A 16,675-nucleotide genomic window follows, 5' to 3' on the forward strand; every position below is an offset into this window, starting at 1 on the left:
TGGAGGGTGGATTGGAAAGGGGGAACTGATTACAAGCATCTACATATAACCTCCTCGGGGAGGGACAACCGAAAAGTGGGTGAAGGGAGATGTCGGACAGGGCAAGATATGACAAAATAATAATTTATAAATTATCAAGGGTTCATGTGGGAAGAGGGAGGGAGGGAGGGGGAAAATGAGGAGCTGATGCCAGGGGCTTAGGTGGAGAGCAAATGTTCTAAGAATGATGAAGGCAATGAATATACAACTGTGCTTTACACAATTGATGTATGTATGTATTATGATAGAGTTATATGAGCTCCTAATAAAATGATACAAAAAAACCCCCACTTTCAGTGGGATATACATTATTAACAAATAAAACTGACAAAAAATTCTCAAAGGTCAATTAAATCTGGAAAGCTCAATTTAAACAGTTAATGTGTTTCTTTTAAACAAGATTCCTCCTAAGTTTGCAATATGCAATGCACAATGGATTCTTTAAGAGGGAGATTATAACATGCTATAATCTCTTTAATCACAACAGGGTCCAGCATGCTGGTGTCTCAATGCAATACACATTTTCAAAAAGGCTGCTTTGGAGTGCTCTACTTTTAGGCTTTCTTCTACCCATTAGCATGTTTCCTATTTCCATTTTATACCAGCTTTCTGTTGGCTTTCACCACCTCTTGCCTGAGCCATTTCAAGTCTTGCTATCTTCACTATCCAGTCCATCCAATATGTAGTGCACACTCAATTATATTTCTAAACTTGTGACATAGTGGTTACATGTTGGGCTGAAATCCACAAGGTCAGCAGTTTGAAACCACCAGCTACTCCACGGAAGAAAGAGAAGACCTTCTGCTCCCATAAAGAATTATAGTCTCAGAAATTTACAGGGGCAACTATAGGGTCCCTATGAGTTGGCATTGACTTGGTGGCAGTTAGCAGTAGTAAGATAAATGACTCTGGCATACAAAAACCTTCATGGTCTGGCCTGTTTATATCATTGGCTTCATCACTATTTTGCCACATGAGCTCTTTGTAATACTGAAAATGCACTATGTGGCTTCATACTTTCATGCCTAGACAGATATCCTTTACCCTCTGACCATCGAATGAACACTCCCTCAACTTGGATGGCTCATTCATCTCCTATAAAGACTACCCCACTCCTTTCCCAGCAGCACAGGGCATTTTCTCTTTGATGTACACAGCTGTGTGATATTTATATGTGCCTACCTTAACACCTAAGGAGCCCTTGGTGTTAAGTGCAGTGGTTAAGAGCTCCGCTACTAACAAAAAGACCACTAATTCGAACCAATCAGCCTCTTTGTGGGAGAAAAACCTGATGATGTGCTGTCATGACGATTACAGCTTAAGACAACCCATATGACAGGTCTGCATCTCTGTGTAGGGATAGTATGAATCAGAAATGACTCAATAGCAATAAACAATCTTAATAGCTGTAATAACTGTTTTTACCTAATGGTCAACACTTGTCTTGCTTAAAATCTCCATCTAGCCTTTAAATAATTTAATTATACTAAATTTAACATTGCGGAAAATCCACCATACAGTAACATTTCACATAGACAATGATGCATTTTGAATAACATGGTTTTCTGATGCATAACAGTACAATTCTTTGGATTTAAAAGATGAAAAACCCCATCTTAAAAACTGATGAAATCTTAAGCAAATTCAGGCTGTAGGATGAAAATATCTCAAGATCATAGGTTGAGAAAATGTATAACATGAGAAATGTAGCTTGATTTTTTTAATACATAAACAATCCATTCCATATCCAATTTTACCAACATGCTGCTCTAGAAATTCACATTTTATACCATAATTTGATTTTTCTGCTCCATGCTAAAAAAGCTCACTATCCCACAACTGCTTAAAGTATAATGTAGTACCTAGGATATTAAAAAAAAAATTAACTCAATGTTGGCAAACTCTTTCCCCTCATGAGAAAATAGTTACAGAAATGTCTATTGGTCAATTTTCTGGTAAGGTAATGAGCAAAAGATCCAATATAGAGGAATTTTCATTTAACAATGATCCATCACTACACTTATCAGGAACAATATTATTCTAGTATTATTATATAGGGCAGTTTAGTCAAATGTCTACTATTAAGAGTTAGGTCAGCTTTTAAGAAAACTATATGGAAACATTCAATTGTTAACAAAAATTAATATAAAAGTTATACAATGCTATGTAAGTTATTTTAATTTAGATTAAAAAAACATGTATTAACCACCCATAACAACAACTTTATTTTAATAAATAACAGTGGGCTTACTAAAAGATAGGGATTGTATTGTGTCAAATTTTATGCATATTGGTAATAAACCTTAAGAAGGTGAGACTAGTTAAGAGGTATAAGCAATAAGTCCTAAAAACTATAGTACTTTAATAATAAAACTTTAAAAAATATCTTCCAAGAGAAAATAATTCACTTCTTGACCATGCTTATTTATTCAGAGTACCAGCAATTTCAATTCATGTTTAAGTGCTTCTTCTTCCTGAAATATGCTGTCGCACAGGGAATATTCACATTTTCAGATCATCACAATATCTTCATTATTTCAGGCTACTAATATTGTGAATGCAAACTTTATAACAAATACAAAATAAAAAATGAATACTACTACAGTATTTATGGCAAACAGAACAAAAAGAAACCTTGGAAGGGTGTTTTCTTTTGCTTTCAGTACTGTTTTAGTTGAACTTTAAATGTAGGCAATAAATTCTCTGGAAGTAACCTAATTCTGGCTGGGGATCCACAGTATAAATATGGTGAATAAAGCTAAATTATGAGAGCTAACTACATACTGAATAATCAAAATAATCAATTATAACAACTAATACTGCTCTTGCAGACCAATCTAATGAAAAAGTATCATTAGATATGGTGGAAAAATACAGACAAATCTGTACAATCTAACATCTATAAACAGTAAAATCAAAACATCCAACTTCCTTATAGAAAGTGTTTCATCTATGTAATTATAAATGTTAAGGACTCTTGCATTTTATAAACACAAGATGAGCTCACTTTGATGATACCAATATTAAGATTTATAAAAATGTTTAAAAAAATCTTTCCACAAAAGTTTATACAGTTTAAAGCTATACACCAATCTATAAATTTCATAAAATGGAGGGAGAGGGGACGACCTTTATAAGATCACATGTATAAAACAAGAAATGAAATGTGATTTTATTTAAGGCAATACTGGGCTACTTCACAAATCACCACCTCAAATATTTACACTGCTCCACACTACTAGTTTCTATCACATCACAAAGGATTTTTTTTAATATGAAATGTTTAAAATCTTCAGTGTAGTAAATTCTTTATTTACATTTCCATTATATTTCATGGAATAATAACTATATCCAATTAGAAGCAATGGAGAAAAAAATTTAAAAAGCAAACCTCCTAAAGGTGCTAAAGAATCTGCCTTAATTTTACAGGAATACCACCCAAAACCTTGGGTGTTAAATGTACCAAGCAGAACAAGCTGTCAGTGTAATGTGCCGAGTCTGTGAAAGGTAACCTTGAGATCATCTCGTAAATAAATTCATCAATGGACTCTGGCGGAGTTTCTAGTTTTAGTTTTAAAAAAGTTCTTAATTTAAAACAATAATACAACTTGATCACTTTGTTAAAAACTTGATCACTTAAAAATTAAAATCCCAAATATAAAGGTGTCATTTAATAGTTTAGACTTACAGACTGCTGGTGGCAGCAAATGATTTACAATAATAAATATATACAAAAGAGGTATCTACAAAGACTGTTATACATGAGCAGTGACCTGGTGAGACATACCCATCACAGAAAACTCAGTTTAGTTCATGGAGAGGGTAATTGGTTGATATAAATTTGCAGTTTAGCTCAACTATTTACAAAACTGAAATATTGATTCTGTTCCTCAAGTCCCATAGGGATAAAAACAAAGAGTTTACATGACAAATGTCATGTGTTTTTTTCTTCTTTTTTTGTTGGCCAGTCTAATTCATGTCAACAATATCAACAAAAAAGTTAAAAGGTTCCACTATTCTAGCATGCTTGATGGCTTCCTATTTAAAATCCAACCATGATGTATTTCTAGTACATTAGTTCTCAGTACTGCCCTTTCCCTGTGGCTTTACCTGTACTGAGTTCTTTCAGAACAGACATATTGAGATCTTTTGGATGTACTTCAAGTTTTTTCAGACTAACGGTAGGTTTCATTTCCTGAAGCTGCTTTAAGATGAGCTCAGTGCAATCTTTAAGAGTCTTGTCTAAAACAATTTTTACATTATTACTGCACTTAAGCTGTGATGGATTGGCAAACTGTACAAATGTTTCCGTTTCTTTACAAGAATGTACATGATTCCCATTAGTCACAGTTGTCTTGTCATTATTTCTCCTTGAATTTGAGTGAGATCCTTTTTTAGTCCCACTATTTGGATGCTCTTTGTCAGTATTTTTCTTCTGCTTCACTGCCGACTCCTCGAGAAACTTGAGAAATGATGCTTCAAATCCCATTGGTTTGAACGAGCTCCAGTCAAATGATGCAGGATGGTCCTCAGTGGTCTGAATTGCAACAGCGGTTTCTTCTTCCTTATGCGTGCTACTTAGCTCAAGTGCCAGCGCCGCCTCTGCTTTTTCAGTCTTCCTCTTTTTATTTTGTGAGACATTTTTTTCTTTATTAGCTCTCTTCAAATTACTTGCCTTTTGCTTTTCCGGTTGGCAGGGGTTACTTTCCTGAATATCGTTACTTGCACTTGAAGAGGTGTTAGCTTGACCCTCTACATTTGCATTGTCTTCATTTATTAGTTTTGTAATAAATAATTCTGTTAACTCATCCATTTCATCTTTTTCATTTTTTTCAACTGCCTTCTGTGGAACCGACTCTGTTCCTGAGTTATCATTGTTCTCTGATACACACGTGTCGGCATCTTTGACATCACTTTTATCAACTTCGCGCCCAGAAGATGGTTCCTTTACTTGTGGGTTGCAACACCGTTTGAAAACAATAAGAAGATTGCGGTGTTGTGATGTAAATGCCTTAGATAATTTATGACACTTATAATGTCTAATTATATTGCTTTCACTTGTAACAACTGATGTACATCCCTTAATCATACATGGGTACTGGGTCACAAATCTGCTTGTGCACTCAGACAAGGCATCATTTCTAGCCTTTATAGAATACACGTGCTTTCCACGTTTCAGAGAATAAGGCTTATTTTCTTCAATCTGCACAATCTTTGTGTTCTTGTTTTCTAAATGATTTTTTTTCTTTCGCTTGGTCTTAGGCATTCTGATTCCTTCCTTTCCACACCGGCTGTGCTTTGCCCCTCGAAGTTTAGGTTTTGTTTTATCTTGGTTTGCCTTGCTTGATATATTTTCCTGGCCTGGTGTTAATCTTCTTGGTCGAATCAAATGAGCTTTATGTTTGTCATTATGCTTATTAAAAATGTGTCGGAGGAGATTAGACCGGGTCGCATATATCCGGTCACAGCCTTCACAGTCACACTTATATATGCCATCATCTTCTACTTTACTCGCCCTTAACCCGATCCCATGGTCGGCCTCAAGATGGACAACGTAATTCAGAAAGGTAGTAAATGAAGATTTACATTCTGATTGGTCACACAGAAATCTCCCAGCATCTACAGTAGCAGTCATACCTCCAATTTCTTCGGGAGTCATTTCATGAAGTTTCATGTAGTGCTGTATTAGGCCAGTAATTGCTTGAAAAATTCGAGAACAGTCACTCACCTGACATCGAAATTCTTTCACAGTTTTAGTTTCCACTTCTTCGCTTTCTTTACCAGCCTCACTTTCTTCTTCGACCTCTGCAGAGAATGCAGGTAGGTCTGATTTGTGTACAGCCTGGTAATGCAGAATCAAGTTCTGCTGTATTGTAAATGCGGCAAAGCAACCCTGGTGAACACACCGATAAGGTCGGTACGGACTGTATGTTGTTGGAACCTCGACTGACTGGGAAACTGGCTTCTTGCCTTTTTTCTCCTCCTTTTCTTTTTTATGTCTCCTAACTTTCCGTCCTTTGGTTTGTATGTTTGGGAGAGAACTTGTATGATTTGGTTCTGAAGTAACTGCAGTCACTTGCGAAGATCTTTCCATAGTTTCAGGACTTTTTTTTTCTACAGGTTGGTTTTCTGGGATCTCTGCTATATTACTGACAGTGTTTTCCGTTTTTGCCTCTAATTCTAAAGCAGGCTGCAATTCCCGTTTATTTTCCTCCGGTTCAGGTAATTGTTTATTGACTTGTGTAACACGTGACGCTGGCACATTTTCACTCTGCGACTTCCTTCCGTAAGGTCTTTTGATTTTCAACTTTACCATTTCTTCTGTTGTAAAGTGATGTACCAACTGACAGTGTGCTCGGAGATTTGAATTTCTTGTAAATGTTTTTGTACATGTAGCTACTACGCATTTAAATGGAGCAAATTTCAACTGATTCTTCTTAATTTCAAGAATCATCTCTGGTGTGTACTGATGAATTTTGCCGTAGTGCTTAAAGAGTGCGTCCTTCGTCATGGCGCTGTAGTTGCAGCCTTGGTTCTGACACACAAAGGGTTTACTAACCTTGTCACTACATTGAATGCTATGTGGCACTTCAGAAACAGGCGGAACTGGGTCATTTGGAGTTGATTTCACAGGACTAGGAGTCAAAGTCACGGCTGTATTGATTAGAACACACTGAGAGGTTGGAGCAGAGAGGTCATTTTCTAATTTTAATTTCTGCAAACCTTCTAAGATTTCCTGTATTTGATCCTCCTTACGTAGCACTTCAGATTGAGGAACATTAATTTTTGTTGGCATGACCCCTACGAAGGCAGAAAACGGAGGAGAATCGGGTAACTTGTTACTCTGAATAGTGTTTACTGGAGGAAGCTGGATGTTATAACTCACTTGTGCATTCTGTGGTACTTCACCAGCACTCGGAGGCCCACTGTTTACCTCCACTATTTGAGAATTCATAGCAGTTTTAATAATCTCAAGAGTCTTTTCAAAGTTTTGTATAACATTGTCTTCAGAAATCTGCAAATCAGAATTCATCGATGTGCATGAATTCAAAGCCATCATTTGGGAATCACCATTTTCTGCTTTTAACGGTAAGGGTGCTAACTCTGTATGAGACTCAAGATTGGTTTTGAAGCTTTCCTTTCCATCAGTTATAAACAACTGATTGTCAGCATTATTTAGTTTTTGTGTTAGATTTTCCACCATACCCCGAGGTTCACAATTTGGACTAATGGTTGAGTGAGGGTTACTAGCTGGCATCTCAATACTCTTTCCTAGGAGTCCCATTGGTGCTAAGTCACTTGCTGCCACATTTTGGGAGGCGGTAGGTGCAATCAGGGGAGGAGCAGCTTTCTTTCTTCGCTTAGAAGCACTGTTTCCCTTTTTATTTAAATTATTGGACCTTGTATTCTGAGGACCACTTATAACTGAAACACGTGAACCATTACTAGCAAAATTCTGCGATGGCCCACCAGAATCAGGAAATGAATTAGCACACAAACCATTTTCAACAGTCTTCTGTAGTAAGTCATTTGCTGGAAAGGCAGATAAATTGTTGATTTCATCTGCAGAGGGAGTTTTAGAATTGGGGGACCTATTCTGGTTGACCAGCAGGGTGTTGGGGTGGCATACAGTCTGCAACAGGGGTGGCACGGTTGGATTTGGCATCACTGCTGCATTTACCTGCCCCGCCTCTGAGACACAACCTGATGGAACAACCTGAGAAAGCATTTCTGGGCCCTCAAATGTACTGGGAATGCCAGCGGTTTCCAATGCCTGTTTAATGATTTCGCTTCCTTCTTGGCTCACACTAGTATTAAAATTAGTCACACCAGTACGAGGGAATGTATTTGGTAAAAATGTTGAGCGATTTTCAGCAGCGAGAAGTTGCAGGAACGATGGATCTTTAAAACATGCTTCCGGATTAAAGGTAGACTGTTGTGGCTGCTGGAAATTGACTGCATTTGTGGAGAGAATCATGCTGGCCAGAAGTGAAGGCGGTCCATTATTCTGTAGCAGTTCTTGGGCAATTTCTGCTCCATCCAGTGGCTTACAGTAAGATCGCTTAGACAAGTGTCCTCCTAGTGATCTGGGATTGGTAAAAGCTCTGTAACACCTGCTACAAATAAATTTCCCATCTCTGATAATTGCGGGCCATTTAGCCCTTTTGTTTTGCTTGGGTTTTCTTTCCTTCCCATTTGGGCCCCGCCCACGGTCTTTTTTAGCTTTTTCAGGTGTAGACTGTTGAGCACTGGGGCTGTTGAGGTCATCTGCAACGTTCACTTGTGAAGGAAAAACTGCATTTTCACCATTACTCCCCTTTAGGAAAGAGGAATTAGTGTTTCCTTCAATCTGTGAGGAAAAATGATTTGTATTATTTTCCAGTTGGGAAAAAACAGAGTTAGTCCCACTATCTGCTGGTGACGGGAAGAGAGACATTGAGCTATTTTCCGCAGGCAAAGGAAGGAAAGGATCAGAGCCACTGTCAATGTTCAAGGGCAAAACCGTTTTGGTTAGATCTTCCACTTGTGCTGGCAAGGTAGGAGCAGAGACGTCTTCCATTTGGGAGCATAACATACCACCACCTTGTTCATTTTTGTCCTGAGAAGGTATATTTGGATTGATGACACTTTCCATGGAGGGCAACAGTGGAGTCGACACATTTGTTAAATGAGCTGGAAAAATGGGAGGTGAGACATGCTGCGACTGGGTTGAACAAGTAGGATTCCCACTGGCTTTGGTCTGTGATGCAAAAAATGAATTATTAGAACTGCTCACCTGGGATGGCAAAAAATAAACAAACTTTCCATTATTTGGTGTATTTAGGTTGTTAGACTTCTGACCTTTTTTACTCTTGCGCTGCATTTTAAATGCAGCATATTGGTCAGGGTGCGCGGTCTTCATGTGTTTCCCAATACTCTGCGAAGAATTGTAGGCTCGAGTACATCCCTCCACCTGGCAACTGAACTTCTGGACTGGAGGTTTTAGAGGCACTGATGGAGTTCCTGCACAGCCACTTAGGTGGGGTTGTGGCGGAACAAAGGTGATGCTTTCCAATGTCTTCAGAGGTAAATGATAAAGGTTGGGTGATGTTTTCACATCACCGCCACATTCAATCTTGGAAGTTGGTAAAGTGTTTTGAAATCCTGACTGATTTTGCACAGAAAAGGTCATTAGGCTGTTCACTTGCCTTTCTAAGTTCTGTGGGGTAAGGTCATCTATTTTGAGGGTTTCTGAACTTATTAGAGCATTCTGAGTAATCTGAGTTTCATTAAAGCAAGCCTGTCCTTTTCTCTCTTGGAAACCTGGGTGACACAAATCATTACAAGTATCTTCAGTAGGTGTCTGTATGTCTGTGACCAGCGATTCACCAGTGCCTTCCACAATTGAGTTTTCTTGCTTTCCAAAGCTATCTTCAACCCCATGATTAAGAGACACTTTGATGGATACAGCTACTTCACTGGCGTGCAGCAGCGGTGTGGCAGCAGGGTTTTCTGAACCATGGGACAATGGTCCACCAGTTTCGCTCAGCACAGAGGCAGCACCCTGTTCTGGTTCAGTCCCAGCTGAGTCTGCCTTGCTCGTATCCCAGGTGTCAGTTCTGCTTTCTGGGAAGCTGCTTGCAAAGTTATTTTCTGCAGGAAGCACAGATCTCTCTTTCTCAGTACTGCCTTCTGTGTTCTGATTCACTGTGGAAGACTGAACAGAATCTCCAGGTGCAGTAAGTTGGTCATCGGGAGACAAAACGTTCTCAGGAGGAGTATTGTGATCATCCAGGTGCTTTTCTAGCTCACTTTGAGAACGATAAACTTTGCCACAACCCGTGAACTTGCAAGTATAGGTATTATAATGCTGTGCTTCATGATCATATAGCAGGTAAGCTTCTGAAAAAATTCTGCCACATTTAGGGAACATACATTTTGCTCGAAACACTTGATGCTCCTTTCTGTGGGTTAAAAGTTCTGCATAACTGTTAAAACCGGCCTTACATTTCACCTGAATACAGATGTATGGCTTACTGCCACAGTGCATTTGCAAGTGATCGCTGAGATGAGTAACACTTACAAAATGCCGCCGACAGTACTGGCAGATGACTTTTTTGCTTTGCATTTCAAGAAAGCGCTTGGCATCTTCATTATCCTTATGCCCCTTTACGTGAGCAATTAAGTTTTTAAAGTACTTAAAGCCCTTTTTACAAAAAGTTACAGGGCAATTAAATTCATTAACAGGTACTGGTTTCTGGATTGGGATCACTTCTGGCTCGTAAGATTTATCTTTGTCATCAGTTTCATCATCTGAGCCATCATTGTCATTAAATACTATAAAATCTGTTGAATAGAGACTATTCTTTTTTATAGGTCTCTGTTCCTGCTTGGTCACAGCATTATTAGTCTTTTGGATCTCATTGGTAGTGGCATCCTTTGGAGGCCTTCCTAATCTTCGTAATGGTTTCATAGCTGCGAGTCTCTCTTTACTAGATTGTTTAACATGCAGCGTGACATGAGGAACAAAAGTTTCTTTAGAATTAAAGTTCTTTGCACATATGGGGCAACTGTAAACGCCATCTTTGAAATGTTTCTGAGCATGTCGTACTATTCTATGACCAAGGAATTCTTTGTCACACAGCACACAATACTGCATGTATGCTTGCCAATTCCTAAATCTGGCAGATATGAAGCCCCGCTCTCTTAACTGCTTGATCTCTTTCTTCTTTTGCTTCTCATCACAACTGCCTGTAAGGAGGTCAGAATTAGCACCAACTCCACCAGAAAGTCCATTCACAGAAGTTTCTTTAATTTCTTCCTGGTAGTCTACTACTTTCTCATATACTTCACTGTCGTTTAGTTCATCTATTGAAGACACAATGGATGCTTCTTCTCCCATTAATGCAAGACATTGTCGTTTTAAGGTTTTCCAATCCCAAAACTCTGGATCAAAAGGCCACTGTGTTTTCAAAACAAGCAAGAGCTCACAGCGTAGAGAATTTGGTATTGGAAGGTTCTCTTCATCATACTTCTGGTCTGGCTGGTTATACAACATTTCAACAGCATAATACGCATCTACTGTAGGCTCAATAAGAAATTCACTGAGTTGACAGGCGCGCTTAACTTCCAGATCCTCGGGCAGCAAGCAGGAAATGGTCTTGCAAATGGATATTTTCACTTCAGTGTTTTCCGTAGATTCCAAGCGAAGAGCTTTTACACATAATTCTATACAGGTGGCAAGTCCAGCCCCTTCAGTCTGTGAAAAGCAAAGAGAAAAAGTTAATAATAACACCCTATTAATAATATTATATTATTGATAATATGTTTAAGAATAATCCACATTAATCGAGACAGAGTAACTTGTGAAGTTAGTCATTTTAAAATGTTTGTTTGTTTTTTCCACATATTACAATAACAGGATGGAAGGATGCCCCTTCTAAAAGCACTGCAGCTTACTCTGGCGTGTAAACAGGAATGAACTGCACAGAGGGAAGAGCCCCAGGACTGTAAGACAAGATGTGGAGAGTGACATCTTTTGATAAAACCAGGCAAACTTCAAAGTTACTTAACATGTCTGATTTTTATGAGGGGGCTTCAAAAGACCACAGAAAAATTGCAGGATATTTTCATTCAATTTTTTCCACCAGCTTTCCAAAGACTCCACATATATCCCAGTTATATATAGTACTTACACTTAATAAAATTGCTCTGTGCATTAAAGATTATTTATTCTAACTACTTGAACTAGTTTAGTAGAGGGCCTTTCACATAGGAAGAGGCTTCATGAGGTCATTATCTGTATCATAAATCTCAGTCTACCGTTTATACTCGTTTATAAGCTGAGTTTTCCAGCACATTTTTTAATGCAATTTTTGTGGCAAAATTAGGTGCCTCGGCTGATATTTGGGTCGGTTGATACTGGAGTATATAGGGTAAGTTTACACTGATAATCCTTTTGAAACAAAACCTTAACCAAATTACAGAACCAAGAATGTCCTCATAGTTCCTACTTTATCAGTAATGGAAGAAAAATATTGCTTCTAACAGAATAAAGTTATCTGGTCCTTCATAACGGGGATTCATTCTACCACCATAAAACTGAATGCTAAATTATATAGCTCATGGATGGACCAGATTAAGAATTAGAAGTAGGAGAAGACAAAACTGTACTAGCACCTTAAATTATTCTTTTTAGGAGAGAGCTGTAATCCAGGTATGAATCACCTGAAAACAAATGGAGGCAAGACGATGCACTTGAAATGGTTAAAAGGGATCATGAAACTAAAAGGAAGAAGCTGGCCAGAGGATTTGGTCACATCCATGGAAGTGAGATATGTATGCTATAGTATCAATAGGCAAGAAAGAAGCTAAAGGGGTGAGTAGTTTCACAGATCAAGAGTAAAATAAAGTACTTTACTAGATAGAACAGATACTTAGATTTCAAAATAAGATTGAAAGACAGAGGCTGTAATATGGTAAATAAGGCAGAGTCTAGGAAAAGGAAGACCAAAGAGATAGTAGACAAAGGCCAGAAAGGTACGAGGTTAAGATGAATAAACACGAAGAGACCTACTTTAAAAGTGACAGGTCAGAAAGACAGGAAAACTGGGAAGAGGTGGAACCATATGGGTGACTCTAGCATCTTTAAAGGCAATTCATACAAATTTGCATAGTTATTTTGTACTCTTGTGATATGTTCCTCTAAAGCAGTTCTATATCAAATCTGCAGGAGTGAAGATCTATGGTTACAATTTCTTAGAGGCACCACTTTCCCCTCTAGCCTCAGATGGACACACACAAAGTTTCCTATCACTTATCTATAGTAGGAAGCAAATCTTTTTTTTTTTTTTGGGGGGGTATCTACTTTTTCATTAGTTGGGGTTTAATACATATATCATTCCATATTTCAATCACATCAAGTAGACGGTACAATTGCTCCCACAGTTTCCAAACAATCTTTTATTACATGGACTCCTTGACATTGCCTCCTTTTTACCCCACCTCCACTGTGCCCCTCCCCCCAAGGCCCTTATTCTACTTGCTGTCCCTATAGGCTCATCAATCCTGATTTAAGTTTCATATACCAAAAGGGAAAAGCATGTAAAACAGCTTCAAGAGGGTGACCTGTATTTGACTCACCACCTCTGAGATACACTCTAATATGAACAAACAAATCCCGAACAAGACAATACAAACCAACAATACAGAAAGTTTTGGAAACAAGATCAGGCACAGCCTGCATCATAGAGGGAATCTACTGACAAAGTTATAACTGTTCAGGTCTCAGACGTAAGCCTTTGATCTTCTATACTCCTCTCTCCCAAGAAGTCTGTTTCGCAACCACTTTCCTCCTGGCCCTCCATTGCATTGTAGACAGGGGACTTCTCCAGGGGCTTATTTCCTGTGTAGTTCCACAAATGAATCTCGGGTTCCCATGGTCATCCACTGCTTTCTCCACACTGGATTCTGATCTCTCCTTCCGGATGATATGGATTCCAATTTGTTTTTTTTTTGTCTACCTTTTCAATGAAATTATAGAATTTCACAGCTGCCAGCTTTATGAAGGCCTTCAATTCAAGCTCTCTACCTGGAGTGGGCCCAAGGTCTTATCTCCTATCCCAATATAGATGCATCCTGTCCATGTGAGAATATTAAAATTCAAACTTCTTGGTCAATGCAAGCAGCAACATATCTCAATCCCTACCAAGCCAGAAACATAGCATCAGTGCAGCCAATCTACTCCGGCTTTTAGGTTCCACTTCATTTAAGGCCCTAAAAATGTCAATAATTACCTTGTAATTTCAGATGTTATATATGCTTTTAAAAAGATGTTTGTTACCATAGCTTATTCTGGAAGTCTTGTCATAAGTGGGTTTTCAGATAATCTAATCTACCATAATGCTTACAACAGGAGACACCTATTCTTTACATTTTCCAAATTTCTATAAAGCTATCAAAGTAGTATAACACCAAGAAGCAAATCTGATGAGTGATTAAAGAGTAGGTGTGATGAGTATTATTTTTCTTTAGGTGAAGAGTATGCTATTGGCCCTCATTTGCCACATCAAGCATGTGTATGAAGTGTCTTAAAGGGCTAAAAGAAAACTAAAGTTCAAAGTACTCCATGAAGTAAGCAAAAAACAAAAAACAAAACAAAACACTGAATGAGCTGCTAAAATAATAAAAGTTAAAGTGTTTTATTAAAATTAATTTTTAACTAAAAAATGGATTGTTCTTACCTCTGAATTAATAACTTTAATCAGGAAGAAAATATGATACACTGTCTTGGTTAACAAAGAAAGTTGACGACACCTCTCCAGGTACACCTGTATAGATGGTTCTACCCTTTGCTGTAATTTACTCCAAAAGAGAGTGAGCTCCCTAAAAAAAGTACAAAAATTAATTTGAAAAAGATATGTAATAAACATGGACTGTATATATCAGTCTTGCCATTAGTTTTGATCTTATATTCCATGTTCACATGTGGAATAAAATTTAAAATACAAAATTAGTTTCTACTTTTCCAAAGATTAAATGAAATTATGAAGCTTTATAGCTGTATTAATCATTACTTTTCATGTAGTAGAGACGCAGAATTATGCACCAGAAAAGCATCTAATGTTTAAGTAAATTATACAATGGTAACTATGAGCTACCTCTCAAATTTTATATAATAAAAGGTACAAAGCACCAATGTCATATTTTTAAAAATAAAAAAAATTTACCTCTGAACTTCACCTTAAATCTAAAGGCAACCAGTAGGGTTAATAGATGAAAAACGACACAGAACCCACATAAAGAATCTAACTCATCTGTGTTATAATCACGAAACAAGACATTTGAAAAAATAAAAGTAATTTCAAAACTCATTTCCAACACAGTAATATATTTCTAATAATCCAACTGAGGTGATGAGCTTTCTTTTAACCTATTGTTTCGTTTTTCTTCCATTCTCCATGATGAACTTCCACAAAAATGTACTTCATGACCACTCCCACCTCTCTACTTCTTTAAAAGACTTCTCCATTTTCATCCAGAATGTATCTTCTTCAACATTTTCCCCTCAGACCGCACAATCACATGGAAGCCTTTATCTAATTTTTAAGCTGGAATATTTACTGTATTCGCTGGCTTTCTAGTTGATTTTCTTATCTCAGTGTATTACCATTCACATTCTCCAACTGTGCCCTTGCTCAGTCCCTAGTTGGTTCTCAACTGCTTATCTAACACAGTTTCTTAAACATCCTTTCACTAAAACATGTATAATAGACTGCTGATTTATTAGCCTTATGTAAAATTCAGACTCCGAGGTTATTTTCAAAACCATTTAAAACATTAGTTTATTAGTGATCATTAATATTTACTGCTATGTTATCCCTTGGAAACTCTACTTGCTTTCCATAATATACCACATAATACCAGTGACTGGCAAGTTAGATGAATGGTTTCAGCTAACAGTAATTTAAGACTGCTGGTCTGAAGTGCTCATCTGTGCCACTGAGCCAATGCTTACTCACTGTGACCCTATAGGGCCAAGTGGAACTGCCCCTGCATTTCTAGAGCAACTCTGAGACTAACTCTTTATGGAGTAGAAAGGTTCATCTTTCTCCCTTGGAGAAGCCGGTGGCTTAGAACTGTTGACATGGTAGTTAGCAGTCTAACATGTAAACCACTTCACCAACCCAGCCCAGCCCACACCTGGTGGGAGCCCTGGTAGCATAGTAGTTATGTACTGAGCTGCTAATTGCACTGCAAGGTTAGCAGTTCAAAACCATCAGCTGCTCTGAAGGAGAAAGATTAGGTTTTTCTACTCCTGTAAAGAGTTAACCTCAGAAACCCACAAGAGTTTATACCCTGCCCTATAGCCTCCTCACGATTCGGAAATGAACGGTGACAGTGAGGTGTTTTTCCTTCTTTCTTTTTTAGTCTTTGGTTGTTTAATTAACATCTCTGCCAGTTGCAGCATTCCCCAAAAGTACATATAACAAGGTTTGTAAATTAAACTGTATTTCTACACATAGAACAAGCAGCTAGTTCTACAGCTAAGAGTTCGATACCCAGAGGTGGGATAAAAAACAAGGAACACACACACTCAATCATAGGATGCTAATGGTATAGTTGAAAATTTCTGTTATGCCATCAGCCAAAGCAAATCTTTCTTTTACCACCCAACATTACAAAACACCTTGACTAGATGATCACTATTGGTAGGCTAAGGAATTGTGTGGTCCTTAACATAAAAACACAGAAAGGTTATAGTGCTATAAAATAACTTGATCAGTGTTTTATTATCCTGAAGACTTTAAAAGATACTAAAAATAATTTCCTAAATTATTTAAATTCTCTTAACTTTTCTTGTATTCTTATTTAATAAATTAGTTTTTTAAAAAGAAAGAAAATCAACTCACCAGGCACAATACATATCTCCTTGTTGTAGCTGACGTGATAAAAATGCAGTACATAAAACAAGAGCACTTTTTTCATCTCCCTCAGATTCTAAGTTACATATCATTTCCAGTGCATCTTTGCAATCAACGTCTGAAATCTAAAGAAAATGGATATAGAAAATTCTCATAAATTAGTATTCCAATTTAATTCTAATTAAAAATTCATATCTGATCACTATAATGAATAAAACTTAATCCACTCATAT

The 16,675-nt window shown here is 37.6% G+C and overlaps 1 protein-coding gene across 1 annotated transcript in view; it reads right to left on the reverse strand.

Annotated features, from left to right (window-relative positions):
* Positions 1-1,431: 1,431 nt before the first annotated feature.
* Positions 1,432-16,675, reverse strand: part of ZNF292 (zinc finger protein 292) — a 99,604-nt gene continuing 84,360 nt past the window's right edge. Inside the window, exons 6-8 of the mRNA XM_004696265.3 lie at positions 16,431-16,567; positions 14,262-14,403; positions 1,432-11,278 (exon numbers count right to left, since the gene is read on the reverse strand). Coding sequence (XP_004696322.1) covers positions 4,121-11,278; positions 14,262-14,403; positions 16,431-16,567 — 7,437 coding nt within the window. The 3' untranslated portion in view covers positions 1,432-4,120. The remainder of the gene's footprint in view (positions 11,279-14,261; positions 14,404-16,430; positions 16,568-16,675) is intronic.

This window comes from Echinops telfairi, unplaced genomic scaffold, assembly GCF_000313985.2.
Source record: "Echinops telfairi isolate 266 unplaced genomic scaffold, ASM31398v2 ScPeMD7_3533;HRSCAF=4204_0, whole genome shotgun sequence".
NCBI classification, from domain to species: Eukaryota; Metazoa; Chordata; class Mammalia; order Afrosoricida; family Tenrecidae; genus Echinops; species Echinops telfairi.